Source organism: Callorhinus ursinus, unplaced genomic scaffold (assembly GCF_003265705.2).
Source record: "Callorhinus ursinus isolate GAN/ISIS: 27379988/994484 unplaced genomic scaffold, GSC_fseal_2.0 scaffold12, whole genome shotgun sequence".
NCBI lineage: Eukaryota > Metazoa > Chordata > Mammalia > Carnivora > Otariidae > Callorhinus > Callorhinus ursinus.
In genome coordinates this window covers 72710549-72732752 of record NW_027397074.1, presented here as the reverse complement: position 1 = coordinate 72732752, position 22204 = coordinate 72710549, and the positions used below count along the sequence as shown (strand labels likewise).

Genomic DNA, 22204 nt, shown 5'->3' with positions numbered 1-22204 from the left:
ATTGGTACAGGATTCCTGCTTCCATGAAAACAATACCATTGGCCACCAGATTTCAGTTTGTACTGGAGCCTAACTTATAGGCAGTCTAATCTAACGGGGAAAAAAACCTCAGCAAATTCTAGAATGTTCCATAATATTAAATGCAGTTGGCCTTTTTATAAATGGAAGTTCAAAGTGATTTCTCTAATCAAATTAATGATTATTGGTGAAATCTGGAATAGAAAACTAAGGTTTCCTATTTCCAGTTCAATTTTCTAATTGTTCAGACTGTCTTTCATAGACTCTTAAATATTTTTTACTTCAATTTCTTACCTTTGACAGCTCAATTAAATATTAAAAATATCCCACTCTGCTAAAATTATTGATCTTTTCTTCTAGGGGGTCTCATTTACATTTAAATAAGTAACATAAGTCTTTATGTAAACATACCTGAACTACAGAATTTAAAATCAGAGGGACCCAGCTCAGAGTGGAAGCAAAAATTTAAGAGCCAGCCAGGCCTGGGGTGGTGACCCTGCTGGGGCTCTGGTGCCTTTTTGGGGAGTCATGATGCTCATTTGAGGTGGTTATGGTTGGGCCCTGCTCGCCTGCAGTGAAGCTGTGAACATCTGGGCCTGTCCTCCTTGACATACACTTTACAGCCCTGAGACGCTAAGAGGCCATTGGCTCTACTCTTAATGCACTAGAGATCCTTTAAAAGCTTTATTAGTAAGGACTATGCTCTTAGAATTTTTAAATACTCACTTGAATCATGTCTGGCCTCCACAAAGTCACTTTATGTGCAAGTTTATCCTGAAACCAGCAACTGAAGACAGTAACATCCTCCACAGATTGACTATTTAAATAAAATGAGGTGGTGTGGCTTCTTAAGAAAACACATTATTTTCCAAAACACTAAGCCTGCCAGGAAAACGGGGGTTTACGGAGGTCAGGGAATTGATGTATTACCCTCCCCTCTACTTTTTAAAGCTGATGCTCTATTAGTCAATAACTGGATGACCCAGTTTCTGTTATTAAATGTATCTGAGAGGGGTAACATTTTAACAAATTCTATAATTCATACTTTCCATTAAATCAGACAAGCCGAACCTAATTGGTCCAAATAAATGAAATTTTATTATACCTTTTTAAAATGGGAGCCTGTTTTCCTATGCACACATTATCTGGTCTACTAATTCACCAAATGGCAACTGCACCCAATAGTCAGCGTCCTGGTGGTTGCACAATATGGAAAGATGGAGGGCTGGAGCCCCACTGGCTTAGAGGCAGAGTCCTGCTCAAGTGCTACATCTCAGAGGAGCCCTCTGTGCTACGGACTGACAAACATGCTTCTCTCCGTTCCTCAGAAATGGTCAGGCTCAGGGGACTGACTCACGCTCATCTAAATCCACGAGGGGCTGATTTAAAAGCCAGAACACCAACTTATTAACTTACAGTGGGAGATGGGCCTGGCTCAGGGATCAGGGCAGGGTGTTCTAACATAGGAGAGCGCCCCCAGTGGGACAGCTCCACCCAGGAGACCAAATTAAACATCAGAAGTTGCTGGGTTAGCAAAGATTAAAAGCAAAGAGAGTCAGATTTCCTCATGAGACACTTCTATCCAGCTACCAAAGCCTCATGAGATATACGGTGCACCCTGCCAGGCACAGACGGCTTTCTAAAGAACCGATGGGAGCAGTGCTGGATAAACACACGGGCACACTCCTCATTGAATGTCCCCCCTTTGTAGACTGGGCACAGTCCTCCAGTCCTCCATGAATGCCTGTTTGTGCACAGGGCACACTTTCTTCTGGTCCTCTGAAGGCGGGAAGTCATACCCTGGTCACCTGTCTCCTAGAAGACATACCTAGAAGGACAGCCTCACTCTGTTATCTGTTGGTTGTTACCAGTTTCACACTGACCTCGTTCCAGAATTCCAAGGGTACCTGACCTGAAAAGAATGTGTAAAATTGCAAAAGGGCACTATCAGTTTGAACTCTGGCAAAATCATGGCCAGGCCTGCCTCAACTTGGCCAGTGAAATCCTACTTGGGCCAAGAGTCACAAAGGCTAAAAGCACACGAACACACAGTAAGCCAGGGTCTCACGTCAACGTTTTACAATATGATATGTGACAGCAGTTCAGCCCACCGGAGGGGACCTTTTTCTTCATTAGGGTGGTAAAAATACACATAACATAAAGTTTGCCATCTTAACCATTTTTAAGTGTACAGTTCAGTTGTGTTACGTATATTCACGGTGTTGTGCAACCAAGTCCATGAGCTCTTTTCATCTTGTAATAGTGAAACTCTGTAGTTGTTAAGCAACAACACTCCGTTCCTCTCCCTCCCCCACCCTCTGGCATTTTGCTGTCCTTATGGATTTGACTACTCTAGGTACTTCGTAAAAGTGGCATCAGACAGTATTTGTGTTTTTGTGACTGGCTTATTTCACTTAGCAGAATGTTCTCAAGGTTCATCCACGATGTAGTGTGTGTCAGAATTCCCTTCCTGTTTAGGGCTGAATAACATTCCACTGTATTTATAAACCACATGTAGTTTATTCATTTGTCTGTTGACGAACATTTGGATTGCTTCCACTTCTCAGCTACTGTGAATAATGCTGCATTCACTGGTGTACAAGGGCCTATGCAAGTCCCTGCTTTCAATTCTTCTGGGGGGATACCCTGAGGTGGAATTGCTAGATCATATGGTAATTCTATTTCTAATTTTTTGAGGAACATTATACTGTTTTCCATCAGAGCTATACCATTTTACCTTCCCAACTTCTCTACATCCTTGCCAACACTTATTTTCTGTCTTTTTTTCATAGTTAGCCATCTCAGTGGGAGTGAAGTGGATTGGGGAGAACCTTCTAAATGCATCTCAAAATACTCAGGTACCAAAATTCTAAGTTAGGGCTTTAGAATTCCTGGATTCCAAGGAGATACATGGCTCTACAGCCCATGTCTTTGCTGCAGATACTCCATGAGGCATTAAATCTCCTTTAATGCAGAGCATTAACTCCATCTAGCAAGACAGTCCACTGAAGCTCCAAACAGCAAAGCAGCTTGCCCAAGGGAGCAGGAGGGCCACAACCAGGTTCATACCCTCTGACCATGCTCTTCTACTATCCTCAATAGCACCACACTTGGAGGACGGTGGCAATGCAAAGAAAAGGAGAAAGAAACCTATTGGATTAAAACAATGCTAAATATAAATACAAAGCAGAACACCACTTCAGCTCCCTAAGGGAGCCAAACTTCTAGAAGGCTGAGATCTGAACCAGGAGGCTGGCCCTTATTTACCAGAAACCTCCAAGGAGGCACCAGCCAGCATGTCCCTGAAGGACAGTCCTGTGAGTGCCACTAAGGCCACCCAGCCAAGGAGAGGGACAGGTCCAGGGGGCTGATTCACGCAGCTCACTTGTGGGGACCATCACACAGGAGGAAGGACAGGGATTAAAGAGAACCAGCTTGAGCCTGCTCAATGAGTACCTAAATAGCAATTCACAGACTTGTTTTCCTGGCACAAAAGGGAGAGGGTAGTACCTGCAGTTGGAGCCAAATTCTTGGATGTTTCCTCAGACAACCCAAGGTATTCTCTGATGAGATGACTCAGCTTTTGGTAGGCAACTTCCAGATCATCTACAGTAAATGAGAAAAGGTACTTTAAGGCAACAGAATCATACCAAAATATAGTCAATTTGCAACTGTTGGTGGTAATGATTTTTTAAGCTACATCTAACGTTATGACTATTGTGGTAGGCAGAATTCTAAGACCCTCATGACACTTCACCCTCATATAACTGCCTCTCTTCAGTGTGGGCAGAACCTGTGAATGTGAGGGGGTGTTACTCCTGTGATTATGTCATGTTAAATGGCAAAAGGGATTTTTGCAAATGTAATGAAGGATATTCATCAGTTGAGTTTGGGCCAGTCAGAAGGTAGACTACCCAGGTGGGCCTACACATGATCACAGGAGCCCCATAAAGGAAGAGAGTTTTCTGGTAGAAGAGGAAAGCAGAGACTTGAAGCATGAGGAGAATGTGATGTGCTGTCACCAGCTTGAAGACAGAAGGGCCACATGCACAGGACCTGGCAGCAGCCCGTAGGACAGAGGGCAGCCCCTGGCAGAGAGCCAACAAAAGAAGCAGGGACCCCAGTCCTACAACCACCAGAAACTACAGTCAGCCAGCAGTTAAGAATGTCTGTTAGAGAGGATTTTCCCCCAGTGACCTTACACTTCAAAAATAAAACTTTGCTGAAGGTTACTGACCTGCATTGATGATTGCATCAAAATATCCTGGAAATTTCTGGTTGATTTCAATATAAAGGTCCACTCTAGAGACAGCAAATTCAATCTCTACACGACTAAATAATCCTTTTCTCCGCAAATATTCCTCATATTTTTCCTTGTTCATGGGCACCACCAGGATATATCGAGGCTCAAAATAGGAAAATTTCAAACTTCTTACACCCTATTTGTTTAAAGAAAAGGTAATAAATTAGAACCAGATACACAATTTAGAAATCATGTTGGAGACATCTGACAACATAGGTGTAATAAGTAGTCTTGTATTAAAAGATTTATTTGGATAATTAGCTATTATTTTCCTGCAAATATCTCAAAGTTGGATTACTTCCCTTTGTTCATCAAATATTGTTATTGGGAGTAAAAGAACTACCTGGTTATCCTCTAACTAACTACTCTAATAAACATGGTGGTTAAAAAAGAAAATTGCTAGGGGTCCCTGGGTGGCTCAGTCAGTTAGGTGTCTGACTCTTGATTTTAGCTCAGGTCATGATCTCAGGATCATGAGATCGAGCCCCGTTTTGGGCTCCACACTGGGCATGGGGCCTGCTTGAGATTCTCTCTCCCTCTCCCCCCACTCCCCCACTCATGCTCTAAAAAAAAAAAAAAGAAAATTGCCAGATACAAACAGGTACATTCACAGTAGTGCTGCATCTTTAGTACTGAAAACTGATTTTTTTTTTTTCAGATTTTATTTTTAAGGAATCTCTATACCCAATGTGGGGCTCAAACTTACAACCCAGAGATCAAGAGTTGCATGCTCTACAGACTGAGCCAGCCAGGTAGCCACTCAGAAGTAATTTCAAGTCTACATTTCAAAGAGCACCCTTGCAGCTCCAGGAGATAAAGATCTTACCAGAGAAAAAAGGTTCCTCTGTTACCCCTTTGTCATCTCCTTGGGACCGGTCCTATTCCTAAACCAGCAACCTGGTTGGCTGGTTCCTATTACATCTCACAGCTTCTGCCCAGAGCAAGGGACAGCCAAGCTGCCAGGAGCTCATGCCAAGGAGCAGGGCGGTGGTGGTCTGTGGATCAGGAGGGCTGGGTGGTGAATAACTGTGGCTCCCCAGCTCCTGCAGACCACGAGCAAACCCCACAATTGCTCCCTGAGCACTAATTTCCTCCTAGCTGAAATGCAAGAGCCCTTCCAAATGAACTCTAAAGCTCCTTCCTCCTCAATCCCATCATCAGTAGTTTAGTTCAACATTCAAAATCTTTGTTTTAAACATTCAGTGGGGGAGTGGGAGTTGAAATATGGGATCTTTTAAAAAAGTAATTTCTAAAAGTGTCAATGACTAGAGCAGTTCGGAGAAATGCTTTCGCTTGGGAGAATCAGGGACATCAAGCCTGGTTTATAGAGTCAACCTCTTGAAAATGAGTAGGAGAAAGTTCTCAGGGAGGAAAAAGGAGACAGGAGCCAGCACTCAGAGAACCAGTGAACCGGAAGAAGGTAAGCACAAGGAGCTGGAGAGTTTCTGCCTTGTCCGAGGAAGATATTTTTGGTTATTAACATAGAAACACAGAAAACCTCCTTAAAGATGCAAACGCAATCAGTTGTGGAAAGATGAGAACTGCAGGATTTTGAAATTAGAAAAACTGAAGAGCTGGAAGAAACGTGACCAGTCTCACTGAAGTGAGGCAACACCCCAATCCAAGGAGCCAAAAAGAAATCAGTCTCCTTCTCTGCCCAGTTACAAAGGAAACAAGTTTTAAAGAAGTTTCAGAGTCGATAGTAAAGGAATATCTGGCCAGCCCAGATTCTGTTTTCTGTAAGTTTGACTTAATGGAATCATTTTTCTAACTTTTTCTTCTGACTACAAAACTGTTAGACCGCTCGGTGAAGGTACCTTAAAAAGACGATCAACTATCTTTAAAGACTTCACATACTTAATAAAGCTATCTATTTTTAAAACAAATAAGTAGGATAGTCATGGTTTAACTCTGGATCTGGATTGGAGAGAAACTTCTGCATATTCTCATTACAGAAGGTCACTGGGGAGGATGGGATATGGGGGCAGAGAGGGAAGTCTCCTGAACTCTGCAAGTCTAAATCGCTCAGAGCGGAAAAGGATTGCAACCAGCGAGCAAGCGGGGGGTCAATGAGGGCAGAGCGCACACGTCTCCCCCGAGGAAGCAGAGAACAAGGGCGGCTGCGCGGAGCTGCCCAGGCAGGTCCTGAGGGGGCCACGCACCAGCTCCACAGCCTGTGAGAAGGACCTTTACCTAATATCACTTTATATAAACACAGACCATGCCCTAAAAGGGATAATTTGGTGAGGAAGTTAACTTAGAAAGTAAATCCCGAGGAGCACTTCTGTCCCAAGGGTATGTGCAAGCCATGTCTTATAGAGTAACTCCTGTCATTTAAGTGTTCATGTCTGCCCCTCCCCCGCCAATAGGAACGATAAGCTTCCCCCTGTGCCTGGCAGTGTGCTACCTGCCTTCGTATCCCCTCCTCAGCCCCAAGTATATATATACCGACTCACACACACACACACACACACACACACACACACACACACACACAGGCATTAAAAATAAACTGACTGAATGAGAAAACACTTACTTCTATTTCCATGTGAATACAACTTGCTAAACCGTCTCTGGCGATAGCTTCTATGGTGTCCCTATTTAATCCATAATGGTGATTACCATAATTAAATGTGAGAATGAATTTCCCCTGAAATTTGAGAAGTACAGAGATTTTCATATAACAGCTGCCATAACGAAAGTTAACGTAAATGAAATTATTTGACGTCTTACTTTTGTCTGCTTTCATGAAACTTACAAATCAAAGGCTGATGATGGGCTTATGAAACTTAATATCAAAATGTGGTAGAGAAATTTATTCAGAAGTCTCAGCTGGCAAAAAAAAAAAAAATTTAAGTTTTTGGAGCTCCTGGAGTCTGCTGACAAAACACGTGGGGCGAGCGAAGGCACTGAAGCTTCTGGTAGAACAGATCATTTTGCTTGTTTACCTGCTTCCTTGCCAAACCTGCGCCATAAACGGTCATTACTGAGAAAGCAAAACCAACAGCTCGCCCTTTGCCTCAACCATGCCGGCTATGCTGGCAGGCCAGGTACCCCAGAAAAAGCCCTGCGCTCCCAGATAAGCCTGAAGGCCAGTAATTACAGGGACATCCAAAAACCTTTGCATCCTGAGATAAGCCGTGAAAAACAGACCCAATTCTGTTTTTCTTTATAAAACACAGCTTTTTATTGACACTGCCCCAAGTGTTTTTCAACAGAATTTCTGTGTGCCCTGTAGTCATCTGAGGTTTAAATACTGCCTTCTGTACATTCTGGAAGCCCAGTTCTTCCCAAGGCTGTACTCCCTTGCAAAACAGTCCAAGTTAAAACATGCCTCTCGAAGTTGACCTTTTCTTTGATAATGTTATATTTATTAAGCTACTAGGTCTCATCTAAACTGGAAAGCTGATTGCAAAAGAAGGAATAAAAATATGGATGATCTTGGCAACTGTGGCTCCTCATGCATGGGATTTTGAAAGAAATGATGAAATGAAAACTTGTAAGGCTGAATCCCATCAACTGAATCCCATCAGATGGCGGCATCATCATTAAGAACAGTAGCAATTAGGAGTCCTTTATGCTACTTCTGCCTCCTGGCCCCAGACATCCTGGAGATTTGGGGATCGGGAACAGGCTATCTGTCCCGGGACAGGGGGCCCGGAAGTCCATGAGACACAAAATATCTGCTGTGGTGCAGTGGGTCTCTAGTGAATGTGTCTGCTAGGAGTGATGGGGAAAACCTACACACCTCGTAATCCAAAGAAGTTTATATCATGCATTCTGAACGTTAAAAACTCAACAGTAAATATCCTAATATTTTACTCCTTCAATGTCATACCTTCTTTGTTCTTTGGAGGAAATACTAGGACATCTTTTATATATATATATATTGCATCTATATAGGTAGATAAGATACCGAATCTCCCATCAGGTATATACTTTATCTTGTTTACTGTGACTCACCCTGTTTTCAAAATGTATTTTTTTTTTTTGGAGGTGGGCGAGGGGCAAAGGGAGAGAGAGAACCTTAAGCAGGCTCCATGCCCCGTGTGGAGCCTGACACGGGGCTCAATCTCACAATCCAGAGATCATGACCTAAGCCACAATCAAGAGTCGGACATTTAAGATCATGGCCTAAGCCACAATCAAGAGTCGGGCCTGAGCCACCCAGGTGCCCCTCAAAATGTACTCTTGAATCACGTTTCAGATATATACTATGCATCTGTTTACTTGTGTGTACACAGGTGCACACAAGGGCCTCCCTCTGTGGACCCCAAAGATATTTCCTGGGAGAATGCAGAGCTGGGAAGAATCTGACATTGTGCTTTTATATATAAAACAGGCTTTGTTAACCTTTTTTTAAAGAACTGAGATTAAGTAGTCCTCCAGCTTCTGGCTGGGGATACACCTTCCTGCTTGTAGATTTCTTAGTGAACAGCAATAATCATATTTCAGGAGCCTCCAGATCTGTGATCTTACTTCAATAAGAGAGGAAGAATATCTTCAGGGAAGTGACTGCATTTATGTCCTTAAGAAAAGTTCATGTGTCTGTAGGCATGTGGTGGGGTGGCAATTCCACGTGTTGGTGATGAGGGAATGGAGGAGTGGGTGGATGTGACTGTCCACAGGAGGTGTCCAGGGCCTGGGTACGTCAGGGTAGACTGCCAAGGAGGGGTGGCAGGTGGTCTGGGTGGGTGTTCCGGGGAGGGGGGTTGTATATACAGACGGCTGAGTGTGTTGGTGTGACTGGAGACGCTGACAATATGTCATGAGTTATAACCTCTAGGTTTGCCTCTTTTTTTTTTTTAATTTTATTTATTTGACAGAGACACAGCGAGAGAGGGAACACAAGCAGGGGGAGTGGGAGAGGGAGAAGCAGGCTTCCCGCTGAGTAGAGAGCCCCACGTGGGGCTCGATCCCCGGACCCTGGGACCACGACCCAAGCCGAATGCAGATGCTTAACGACTGAGCCTCCCAGGCACCCCCCTAGGTCTGCCTCTTAGAAACAGTCTCTAGCTCGCTTTAAGGAAAAGGAGCTCAGAAGCAAAATTCAAGTTGAAGAAAATGACATTATACTGAAGTAACATAAGTTAGAAGAAGCAGTAAAAACAAGTACTACGCACCCGTACAAGGATTTTGTAGAGGGAGTCAAATTGTAAAACCAAATATGGTATGTAAGTACAGCGATTTCTTAGACTAGGAATTGAACCAGACTTAGTTACTACTGATCCAATAAGGTATGGAACGTCAGGGGAGCATATGGGGTACTGAGAACAGATGAACTGAACCAAGAAAAAAATGCCTCAGACTCTAACAAGAGAAATTAACATGAATTTCGGGAACTAGCTGTCTTTCAACTCAAAGAGTCCTACAGGAATCCTTCTTACTAATATCAAGATAATGCTTCCTATCTCTATTAAGGCTTTTAGAAATATAAAAATCCCAAAGTACTCTGGATACATTCAAATGAACTACCAAAATACAGCCCTAGGAGAGAAGATTATAAAGAATCTCCAAGATGTTCTTTTGACAAGGTTAGAGGGGAAACGGCCTAGGGATTACAGGACTTTCTCACTTGGGTTTCTCTGTGAACGTAAGAGAAAACACGCACTATGTGTAAAGCTGGCCCTTCAAGATTAAACTCATAGAAACTGCAGATCCCATGCTTAATCGTACCACAGTTACCTGCACTGATGTATAATGTGGAAGGTTAAGGCTATATATGTGTCCAGGACAGGCAACTGTATGAAACACACCATGATGAAATGATGCTTAGCCACAACCGGTAGAAAGCACCAGTGATGGGGTGCCTGGGTGGCTCAGTCGGCTGAGGGTCCAACTCTTGGTTTCAGCTCAGGTCATGATCTCAGGGTCCTGAAATCGCGCCCCGCATCAGGCTCTGCACTCAGCGTAGAGTCTGCTTGTCCCTCTCCCTCTGCTCTTCCCCCTGCTCTCTCTCTCTCTCTCATAAATAAATATAAAATCTTAAAAAGAAAGCACCAGTGAAGCAAACAGAAGTGGTCTCTGGACAGAAAACTCCAACACCAAGGGAGGCTCAGTTCATAAGCTTCGCACATCAGCTCTGTTTGTGAGAGTTGCCTATCTTGAGTAAAGTCTGATTAATGACAGCAGCACATGATAAACACAGATCACAAGAACTTTTCGTAGCGCTCTTATTTCCATTTTCTTGAAACGTCTACTCATTGAGCTTTACTGAAAATTTACAACATTCTCTCCAAGATCCTAAAATAAAGCTGCATGTCAACAAGGATGTATACCTGGCTTAAGAAAAAACAACCCAAGAACACTTCTCTCACAATAAACAACATTTTTCTCTTTGTTATCACTAGTTCCTAATATTGCTACCAGAGGACGTGGTTTCTTGTGTAATACAAACAAAGGAAAATGTTCTTACCATGTTTAGCATTTCATCAAAAACTTCCTGAGAGATAAAATGATAATCGACTCGATCCCCTTCTCCAAAGTAAGGCGGTCTTGTGGTGTGGCAGGCCCTGAAAACACAGTAGATAACTGGTCTACTTCCAGCAGCTTGGGATTCAAAATGGAAAAGGTTTGGGTAAAAGTAGGTTTTAAAAAGTTGAAATTCATCCACGAATCATGAATTGTGAGGTAATGTAGTTCTGAAAACACTGTGGTTTTGAAGTGCTAGACTACATTCAGCTGCTACACTCTACAAGGATTACACAAATTCAGGATTATCCACACCAAATCTTGACCCACTGTTATTGATCACCTCTGAACCACCTCCTCACACACTACTACTTCAGTTCATTACTCATATATTTCCACCCAAGAGTCTTCGTGTCCTCTCTGCTCTGTGGGCATTTCCCCACGCCCCTCCTCTCTCACCTGGCTGGCCCAGCTGTCTTCCAGGACCCAAGTTAAGTGTCCCCCTCCCCCCTCTCCCTGCCTAAAAGCCTTTCTTGACCTCCTATTGCTGATTATACACCTCTTCTTTACATGCTCATAGCCTCAGTGCCTGCCACCGATTGCATCCCAGTTCCTTGCTCAGGACCCCACCTCCTCAGTGCTGCCAGTGCTTATAAACACCAGGTATGAGCCTCCCGTGGGAAGCCATGAACGGAGTTCTCAGCTCAACCAGAGAGACCCTTTCTGATCACTGTATGCGACAGCATCCCCTCCCCGTCCCCATGCCCCCACTTACTCTCTATCACCAAAACTGCCTTCCTTTATCCACATATCAGGGTTTTCCCTGTCTTCCCCAGCAGGACGTACAACTCATGAGGAGAGGACTTTATCTTGTTCATCTTACTTGCTACTGCAATCCCCACGCCTGGCCCCCACGCAGGCAGCCGCTAGTTATCTGTAACATGAACCAGTAAATGACACCTGTGAAGTGGGTAACAGGTGTGACCAACTCCATTTGGTGGAGGACAATAAAGATGGCTAGTCTAAGGCCACAGAGGCGACCGACCAGTGTCAGTCCCAGAAATAGACAATGGGGTCCCAACTAGCCCACGACTCTTGATTTCATACCATTCTGACTTCCTAGTGTTAAGTTTTGGGAATGCAATGCAAACTGATCTTTGTAGTATACTGTGGTTTTTAAAGGAGAGGATGAGAATAGCTAGACATTTGACATGTTATTTCATTCCTTCCTCACAAAAAACCATGAGGCGAGTATTGCTGTTTCCATTTTACAGATGATGAAACTGAGGCCCAGCAATTAAGTAAGGTGACTAAGTAGCAACGCCCTAAATAGCAACGCCAGGAGGACTCCGTGTTTTACTATCGTGCCAAGAGCACAGAGGTGTAACCTCAAAAGCCTCTCCGTTACAGAGTCCAAGTTCTATAATTTGTACTGCTGTTCCCCTTCCATTATCATCAAGAATTAACTAGACTAGTAAATTTTAAGTTCTTAACATTGTATTTAAATTATAGACCCAGGAAGGAGAGTATATTCTAAGAAAAGACTGTCAAAACACATGATATTTGTTCTGTTGTGTGAATACACTGGCATTTCTTCACACACCTTGGCAGGGCCCTGGGACCCTCTGTCTAGTGGTGTCCTTGACAGGCGGGAAAGATAATTCAGTGACTTGGCATCCTGCGCTGTACAGCCTTAGCATAGCCTTTACACGCAGTGTTGGATCTGCATTTTCCAACAAAGGAATTGAGCGGCAGGAATTTTTTCAGTATTTCTAAAAGGAAGACAAAGCAAAGAAGTAATTTGAAGCTTCTAGGCAGGTAAATAGAGAGGAGGCTTCAGTGAGGTGGAGAATGCGGCTGACAGAGCCTGTACCCGCTGCAGAACCTTCCATTGCGAAGGACCTAAGACGACCTATGGGTTTTTGAATCCTGTCATCCAATTTTCACATGCAGAAATGCTCGCTGTGGAGTATGCTGCCCAAATGTGAATGTCTTAAAAAGGAAACACTGCATAGTGAAAGCAGTGTTTCACTAAACTTAGAAAAATAATGATGCCAAATTTTAGACAAAGAAATCTGCTTGGGCCATCACCTTCGGTGTCCTTCTTCTCCCTGGTCTCAGTACAATTCCATTTGTAATTTAGATTTCCGTGAGTTTCTTATTTACTAATTAATTTACTAGTTAAGTCATGGTGAATTAGTTAACTCATGGTTTGCAATGGGAACCACACCAAAGAAGTGAGTCAGAGATGAACGCCAGACTACAACCCTGGGCCTGAGAGTCTAAGAGTGAGTTTAGACATTCAAAATGCCGGTTCACGGGCCAGCTGTCCTGGAGGATCCTAACAAATCAAGTCTATGGAGAAGAGGAGATGATCAGGAGGGGAAGGAATCCGCAAGGTCAGACCAAACAGTGGAATGGCAAAATATTCAGGGAAATGTAATAGGAAGAAAAGATGTCTGAGAAGAGCTAGCAGCTGGATGAGGAGTAGAAATTTTTTGAGTTTGATTCAGAAGCATGCAGTTTTAGAATTTCCATTCTGGACCAGATTGCCTCAGGAAATAACAAACTTCTTGTTACTCCAAATATTTAGGCAGAGGCTTAGCTGTGAGCACATCTAAATTCAAGCACGTGTTGTGATGAGCACTGGGTGTTATGCGCAACTAATGAGTCGTTGAACACGACATCAGAAACTAATGATGTGCTAGATGCTGGCTAGCTGAACGTAATAAAAAAAAATTCAATCACACGGGAAAAAAATAAAAGATAAATAAAAAATTAAAAATAAATAAATTCAAGCACATAGCACGCCATATTGTTAGTAAGTGAACACTTTCAAAGGCTATTCTCAAGAGCCCAGATTTTCCTAGGGCATTCGGTAGGAAAATTAAATTGGTCCTAACCCTTAATGCAAATATACATCAATTAACTGCTGGGCATTTAAAGAGATCATCAACACATAAGATTCCAGCAGCACGTCTGAGTAACCCATTCCAGGAAGCCACTGCCCTGTCCACTTTCCAGTAACGGCACGCCGCTTTCTAACTTATGCCTTCGTGAGCTGTGACTGTACCCCAGCTGGTCCCCGTCTCCAGTGCCCCCCTCCCCCCGCCGAGCTTCCCACAGGGCACACTTTCTGGAGCGCAGCAGTCCTCGTGACACTCCCTGCTTACAAATCCTTTACGCTCAGACTCCCGTCTGTCTCTGGTCTTATCTTCTGCCATCTTCTTGCATACTTCTGGTACTCCGGCCTGTACCTGCAGCTCATCAGACCTGCCTGTCGTTCCTTCCTCCTGGAAGATGCTCCTGCTCAAGTTCCACATCCCACGTGTCTTCCACATCTTCTATCCCAGAGGCTCTTTACTCCCCTCAGCACAGCACCCATCAAACCATCCTGTCAGCCAGCACTGACCTGCCTGAATCCAATACTAGATGGTAAGCTCCCAGGACAAGACCCACGCCTGCTTTGTTCTACGGTTTCTGCTAGCACAGGGCTGGTGCTCAATAAACACTGATTAGGTGAACAAATGAACCATCCTACTGGTTTGTCACATCTGGATAAACAGACCTTAGATTATGAGACTGCATGAAGGTAGCTGCAGCTCATACATCTCATTTAGCTCAAGAGCTGTGGTCTGTTACTTTACTGTATTATCGTACTAAAAGTAAAGATGTTTAGTAGTCGACATCAAAAAAAAGGTTAGAAAAAGAGAGACTGCTGTAAAATGGAGATCTTGGAAAGAAAAATAAAGTTTTCCTTTTGTGACTATTCAGCTCACTCTCAAGGCCTTAAATCTGGAAGTTGGACAGATATACCAGCATTGTTTTATGTTTCTCCCATTATTCATTACTCTGCCAGGGAGCCACTGATTTGTGTGATAATATTAAGGTTGGAAATAGATTTTGAAGGCAGTAAATTCCTATCTCCACGTAGAACTAATAGAGGTAAAGAAAGAACAGCCAACCTATTTCTAAAACCAAGAATAGAAAAATCAAAACCTAAAACAAGAACAAGATCTCTCAGCCATTCCAATACTTGTTAGACCACCATGTTATGCTTTTAATACTGATACATCCGGATATACAACTTAGTGTGTGAGAATTTCACTGAATGTCTCAGTCGTGGGTCAATGTAATTTAAAAAAGGGAAAACAGAATACCATGAGAAAATGAAATAGATGGGAAAGAAGATACAAGTAAATGGCAGAGAAAGTGCCTTTGTACATACTTGTATGTGTCATGATGAAACTGTTTTCATGCCTTCCCCCCCATTTAATTAAAAATCAATAAAAATTATGTTGATAAGGAATTAAAAAATCTAAACAAGAGCAATGACTTGCCTCTGAGGATGTGCTTTGGTTTTATCATTTGTTTTAATTAGAAAGTTGCTGCATAGAAAGTAGTACTACCTTACCTTCTCCACAGATGAAATTACTACCTAATACCTTTTTTTTAACCCAATGATATGATCTTTGATCCATGCCTTGATGGAATTTTTAGAATGATGCGCCACTGAGCAAGCCCTGATCTCTGCCTCCACGGGGACGCCAGTGTGCGGCGGGGCCAGTGCTTCGGAGTCTGCGAGGGAGGTGGGTGAGTGAGTAGGCAGTTAGGAGTGTCTTTCCACACATCCCACTAATTCCGTCCGGAAGAGAGAGACAACAGCAGCAGTAACCCTGTGGGCACGAAGCTAGTCTTAAGGTTCTGTGTTGCTGCCTTGTGCCTCCACACAAACTACGCACGACACTAATTAAAGGTCTGAGTTCCCCACTAGATTACAAATCTCATGAAAGCAAGGACACTGTCAATCTTGTTCTCGCTGTATCTGCAGGGCTTAGCACATGGGAGGAATTCAATAAATATTTAGGGAAAGAACTGGTCAACAAATGAATGAATCCATTCATGTCCCCGGATATCCATCAGTGGTGGTTGTGGAAAATCACCTGTGTTTCTTGTCACAGTAATTTCCCACGGAATGTGGCTTATAATGCCCTTAATTCTTTCATCCCATGCACTCACTCAATCTGTCACTTGGTTAACAAGTATTTCTCATGTAGGTATTAAGCGCCTGGTCATCTGCTGAACTCCGAGAACCGAACAGTAGGCAAAGCTGACATTGGTCCCTACCCTCCTTGGGCTTACAGATGAGTAGGGAAGACATACACTAAATAAATCGATCACAAGCATGACGGATAAGCATTCTAATGGGGGGAACCGGGATTTAATAAAAATGAATAATAAGAAGGCCCATCCAGGTGAGAAAAGAGAGGCAGACTGACTCACAGTCTTAGTGATGAGTTAATAAACACCTCTGAGAACACATCTGATCCCTCATGCCTCCGTAACGTGTATCACAAACACATCTGAAGGACCTGGCTCTCAACCTTTACAACATAATTAAAAGGAATTCTAATCAGAGAAAGCCTTGGTTCCCGGCATTCTGGTTTGCTAGAAGGTTCTAGGTTTACACTGGCACTATAGTTGGGATACACCTCTCTGCCCGACTTTGACCTTCCATTCATTGCGTTCTACTTATCTTTTAAAACAGGGTCAGCACCCCTATACAGGCAAAATGGCACTCTGTACTTTTTTATTCTAATGTTAAGTTTTAATTTATTTTGTTACTTCAGGGGGCTTAAAATATATTAGTAAATAAATCATTCTATATATTTGGATCCCAGAGTTATTCAAATGAGGGATGTAATTTTAGATATCTAAGTAAATGGACCTGTTTCAAATAGTATTTACATTGTTTGAACATGTATAGCTTAAGGGAAGGAAAGGCATTAGAAAATAATTTGCATTTATTTTTCTTGCTGTCTGAAATAGCTTTGCAGTCCCCTCCTCCGGTCACTGACAAACATTACTAATCTAAAGGTAATTGCTTTGCCATAGGTAAAAATTAAGAGGAAACCAGTTTAAAAGACCACAGTGGTGACTCTTAACTCTGACTCCCAGAAACCTTTAAGTAGTCTGTAAGTCCAGCTGAAGATTTTTTTTGAATGGTCCTCATATTTTTGATATTCTCTTCTATTTTAACTGGACCATGAGGGAATCACACCGCAAAACGTTTGCTCCAGAAAATGGGAGTGCACTGAATGCTAGCCTGAGGGAAAGGAAAGGAAAGGGAAAACGTTTGCCGTCATTTCTCTTTCCTTCCTCCTGAAATAGGCCTCTAAAGAGGACGCCCCGCATGGAGATGAGGAAGCGGAGGCGCAGTCGGCATGAGTCCAGCGGGGGAAGGGAGAGGAGCTCACGGGTCCTCTGAGTACCAAGCCCGCCCCCTGTCACCGCACTATCCGTGCTGTGGCATCCCGTGGCCACAGGATGAGCCGGGGCTGCGACGCCATCACTCTTCCCTAAAAATACGTGGATCTTCAACCCTTGGAGAGTGATGTGAGCTGTCAGTGAAGGAAGGTAAACATTTGGAGGAATAAAGTACAACAAATAAATAAAGTACAGGGTATCTATCACAGCGTAATAAATAGCAAAGAAGCTGATGAGCCTAATCTGCACCTTTTTGAGCTTGCTTACAATTAACAGCCACAGCCGACAATGTACAGCCTTACATGAACACACTTACCCGTATCGGAAGTACGTGCTGAACTCTCTGCAGAGGCGGTGAGCCAGTTCTCGTTTCCCACAGGCTTCAGGACCAGCTAGCACCAACATGGGATAAGGGGCGTCCAGGCGGGGGAGGGTGCTGGAACATAGGGCAGGCAGTGACGGCCGGTCCTAGTCACATACATGCCCAGCGGGCAGGGACTACACCACAGTCACTCCCAAGTCAGGGTCTACACCACAGTCACACCTAAGTTCATGACTGAGCACATGCTACCTGCAGGCCCAGGACAGGAGGCTGGTCCTACTTTCCAGAGCAAGTTGATGATGATAGGCCAAAAATAATATTCAAAGTGTAGATAACAAGTCAAGTCCAAATGTATGTAAATTTACTTTAATGACATTTTTAAAAGGAAAAATATGGAAAGATGTGTTAGTTCTTGGTTGATAAAGTATTTCCCCAAGAACTTCAAAACAGAAGAAGGAAGAATGCTCTCTGAGAGGTAAGTTTTAACATCCATACCCACTAAATTAGAACACAGATATGCAATGAAAATGGTAATAATTATAAAATTTACCTGAGCAATCACTATATGCCAGGAACTATTCTAGGAATCTGACGGGCATTACCTCATTTAATTACTACAGGAAGCGGATGAAGATGTTTCTATCATTATCTATCATTATCCCCATTTCATACACAAAGAAACTGAAGTACAGAGAGGTTGATTAACTTGCTCAAAGGAACAGCTAATAGCTAAGAGCTAATATAGGAATCTAGGCATGGCTTCTGGGCCTGAAAGACTGGACTAAGGAGTGAAAGCATGCTGGCTGGAGTGTGTGAATTCTACTCGTGCCACAACTATAGAAATCCAGAATAAAACATATTTTAAAAATACATGCTAAGGTATAGATTCTATGATGAAGAATGGAGGTGGTGGTGGCATCCACAGAAAAAAACAGAAAAAATTAAGAGCAAAAGCCCATGGATAACATGTGTAACAAAAGCAGGTGAGAAAGTATCTCCATGAACCATAAACCCACAAGGCTTGCCCAGTGCTGGAATCCGTGCGGGGCGGGGGGGGGGGGGGGGGGGGGGGGGGAGGTTTGGGGCAGCAAGTGACAGGCCTGAGGACAAGGGAACCCCAGCAGAGTCAAGGGGTATCCACTGGAAAAAGCAAGCAGGCTGAAACTGTACATGAGCAAAAATCTGTACATCAATAGCCATAACAGCTGGATTTGTAATAGCCCCCAAACAGAATCAGCTCAGAAGTCTTTCAAGAGATGAATAGTTATCTTATAATGTACTATTTGTTTCAGAGGTACAGGTCTGTGATTCAACCGTCTTACACAATTCACAGCACTCACCATAGCACAAACCCTCCCCATAGCAGGAAGGGAAAAATGCAGGGGGGGGAATCGGAGGGGGAGATGAACCATGAGAGACGATGGACTCTGAGAAACAAACTGAGGGTTCTAGAGGGGAGGGGGGTGGGGGATGGGTTAGCCTGGTGATGGGTATTAAAGAGGGCACGTTCTGCATGGAGCACTGGGTGTTATATGCAAACAATGAATCATGGAACACTACACCAAAAACTAATGATGTAATGTATGGTGATTACCATAACAATAAAATTTTTAAAAAGAGATGAATAGTTAAACTAACCTGGTGCATCCATACAAGGAATACTACTCAGCAAAAAAAGGAATGAATTGTTGGTATATCCAACAACTTGGATGCATCTCCAGGGAATAAGGCTAAGTTAAAAAAAAAAGCCAATTCTAAAAGGTTATACACTATATGATGCCATTTGTATAATATTCTTGAAATGACAACACGATAGAGATGGAGACTAGACTACTGGTTGCCAGGGATTAGGGGAGTTGAAGAGGAAAGAGGTGGCTATGGCTCTAAAAGGGAAGTGCAGGGATTCCTGTGACAAAAGTCTTCTGTAGTGGTGCTCATATGATCTATACATGTGACAAAATTGCACAGAACTAAATGCATACACGAGTACATGCAAAGCTGGTCATATCTGATCAGGTTGGTGGGTTGTATCAATGTCAATTTCCTGGTTTTGATATTCTACTTAGTTAGGCAAGGTATCACCATTGGGGGAAACATCTAGAATTTCTCTGTATTATCTCTTACAACTGCATGTGAATCTAAAATTATCTCAAAGTTATACGCAACTTATGAATCATTGAACACTACGCCAAAAACTAATGATGTACTATATGTGGGCTAATTGAATTTAAATAAAAATAAAATAAAAAATAAAATTATCTGAAAGTAAAATTTTTTAAATGATTAAAGAGAAAAAAATTGAAAGTGACAAATATTGAATATAGGCAAAGGAGATCCTCTTTCTGAAGGAGAAAACCAAAGCAAAGGAACAGAACAAATATTAAAGACTGTAATTCAAGAAAACTTTCCTAAAATAAAAAAGTAAAACTAGGCATTGAAATAGTACACAAAATACCTGAGAGTATTAGCTCAGAATGACTAATATTAAGATATAGTCTAGTAAAATGACTGGACTTAAAAGAAAAAAAAAAACCATTCAGCTAGAAAAAGAGAACACATGACTTATAAGGGAAAGAAAATTGTCTATCAGATTTTGATAGATGTTTTGCACCCCCTCAAAAAAGAGTAACATCCTTTATATAGTCAAGGAAAAAAGTTTGAGCCACAGATTTCAAATATAACAAAAATGACTTTCAAGTATAAAGGACAGAGAATATTATCAACATGCAAGAGGTCATGGGATACTGATCCCATAGCCCATCCTAAGGAGTCTACTGGAGAAAAAGCTCCATACACCCAATTAACTCAGGAGACATCAATACAAGGGCTGGTTGGGAGCCATAAATATGCATTTATCCACAGAACTAAGACCAAATGACAGCAAAGGAGGAAGTACGGTGTGTGATGGATACACGTTCTGACAATATAAATATGGTACACTATTTTTAATGTGGGTGATTGACACATAAAATGTATACAATAGGCAAATTCACAGGGATAGAAAGGATATGTGAAGTCTCCAGGGACTGGGAGTAGCAGGCAGTGGGCAGTCACTGCTTAGTTACAGCTTTTGTTTGGGGGTGGGGGGGATGGATGAAAAATTTCGAAAACAGGTGGTGGTGATGGTTGCCACAACAGTGTAAATATAATTAATGCCACTCAACTGTACACTCTAAAATGGTTAAAATGGCAAATTTTATGTTATATATACTTTACCACAATAAAAAATGGGGGGGGTGTGGAGAAGAGTATAGGCGAAACAGGATTTTAGTGTTTTCAGTAATCATGGTGGTGGTAGTATTAGCACTGATACTGTTAATGTTACAATAAGGGATTTGAAAAAAGTAATTATGGGATATTCTAAATCCATCTTCCCCTGTGTTTTTGATGTGGGAGGGAGGACACGGATGTAATAGAGAGGAGGATAAGTAAAAGCTCAACCATCGTCTTGAAATTGAATTGAAAGTATCAATATGAATTCAGGAGATCTTTTATCATCTACCTATAAATAGATATAGATCACCTAGATATAGACTAGATATAAACAGATTGAATAGATGTAGATAGAGACATATAAATAGATAAACACAATAGACAGAATAGACCAGTGGGTGGTTGGGTACATGGGTGGGTGGGTGGACGGAAGGAAGGGAGGAAGGAAATACATTCCTAGCTCTGTCCACTAAAACTCCTAACAACAACGACCAACTCAGTAGCAAGGATAACCTCTAGCACCCAGATTGTGACTGGGAACTACCATTTCTCACTAAAACAAACCAGGGCTTCTTGGAGAAGTGGTTGATTCCAGAGTTTGGACAGGGCTTGTAGAAGATGAACCTGGAGGACCTTGTCATACAGGAGAGCAAGAAAGCTCAAGAAAGCTATCCATGATTACCAGGCCAGAGTCAAGATTCTGCCATGTAATTTTAGTATTTTATCCTCACCCTAGTTGCAGGGTGTTCCCCAATATGCAGCATAAGAGCGCCAAGGTCAAGAGTGAGGGTTCCCTACTGGCCCAGCTTGGGAAGGGCAATGGTAGGCTTGCCCCTATCTCTGTGAGCTTCTCACAACGAACACTGCTCCATTCTGGAGCATCTGGGGCTGGTTGGCCACTTTGCTCTTGTCTACTCGATAGCCGCAAATGATGATGAAATACGTGTTTTTCAGACAGTGCTGTAAATTTCTTTGATACATATTTTTATATAAATGTACCCTAAAGCATGAAACAACTAGCAATCTCATAAACTAGGAAAGAAATACAATGAGGCTATAAATGCCCTTCTTTTAAATCAAATGTGCTTTTCTAGATGTATGCAAATAAATGATAAATCATTCCACCTAGAGGGCGACCATAAATATATAAAACTGTCAATGTCTGTATTATTAAATTATATGTAAAAAATCATGTCCTGGATGCAAAATAAAACATTGTGTTCTCTGTGGGGAACCAACCATGTGAACTACAGAAGCAAACACCACATAAAGAAGGGAAGCCATTTATAACGAAGAGATTTTACAAGTATTTTTTAAATGCCTTTGGGTATTGATAGAATTTCTGCAATATACTTATAGCATAAAAGGCCATCTGCTCCAACAGATTGTTTAAAAAGAAATGGAGAAACTGTGGTAAATCTGTCTTTGAACTTAGAGGTGAGAGACTCGGTTCATGTGTTCAACTAAGCTGGGTGACTCACGGGCTCAGTGCAATCAGTATAAACACTATTTCAGGTTTCCCTTGGGCTAGCTGGGCTTCCTTCTATGGACTCTCTCATAAGCTGCATTCATGCTCTTTGGCAGGGCTATCGAGCATCTACTTACAGCTAATGAAAAATTTACAGTGGACAGAAATCATCATAATTCTTTGTTAATGAGGCAAAGGTCTA

The 22204-nt window shown here is 42.4% G+C and overlaps 1 protein-coding gene across 2 annotated transcripts in view; it reads right to left on the bottom strand.

Annotated features, from left to right (window-relative positions):
- Positions 1-22204, bottom strand: part of LRGUK (leucine rich repeats and guanylate kinase domain containing) — a 113351-nt gene that overhangs the window by 39343 nt on the left and 51804 nt on the right. For both annotated transcript variants that reach the window (XM_025854848.2, XM_073899217.1), the window contains exons 11-15: positions 17316-17435; positions 10737-10833; positions 6858-6971; positions 4256-4457; positions 3529-3624 (exon numbers count right to left, since the gene is read on the bottom strand). In XM_025854848.2, coding sequence (XP_025710633.1) covers positions 3529-3624; positions 4256-4457; positions 6858-6971; positions 10737-10833; positions 17316-17435 — 629 coding nt within the window. The remainder of the gene's footprint in view (positions 1-3528; positions 3625-4255; positions 4458-6857; positions 6972-10736; positions 10834-17315; positions 17436-22204) is intronic.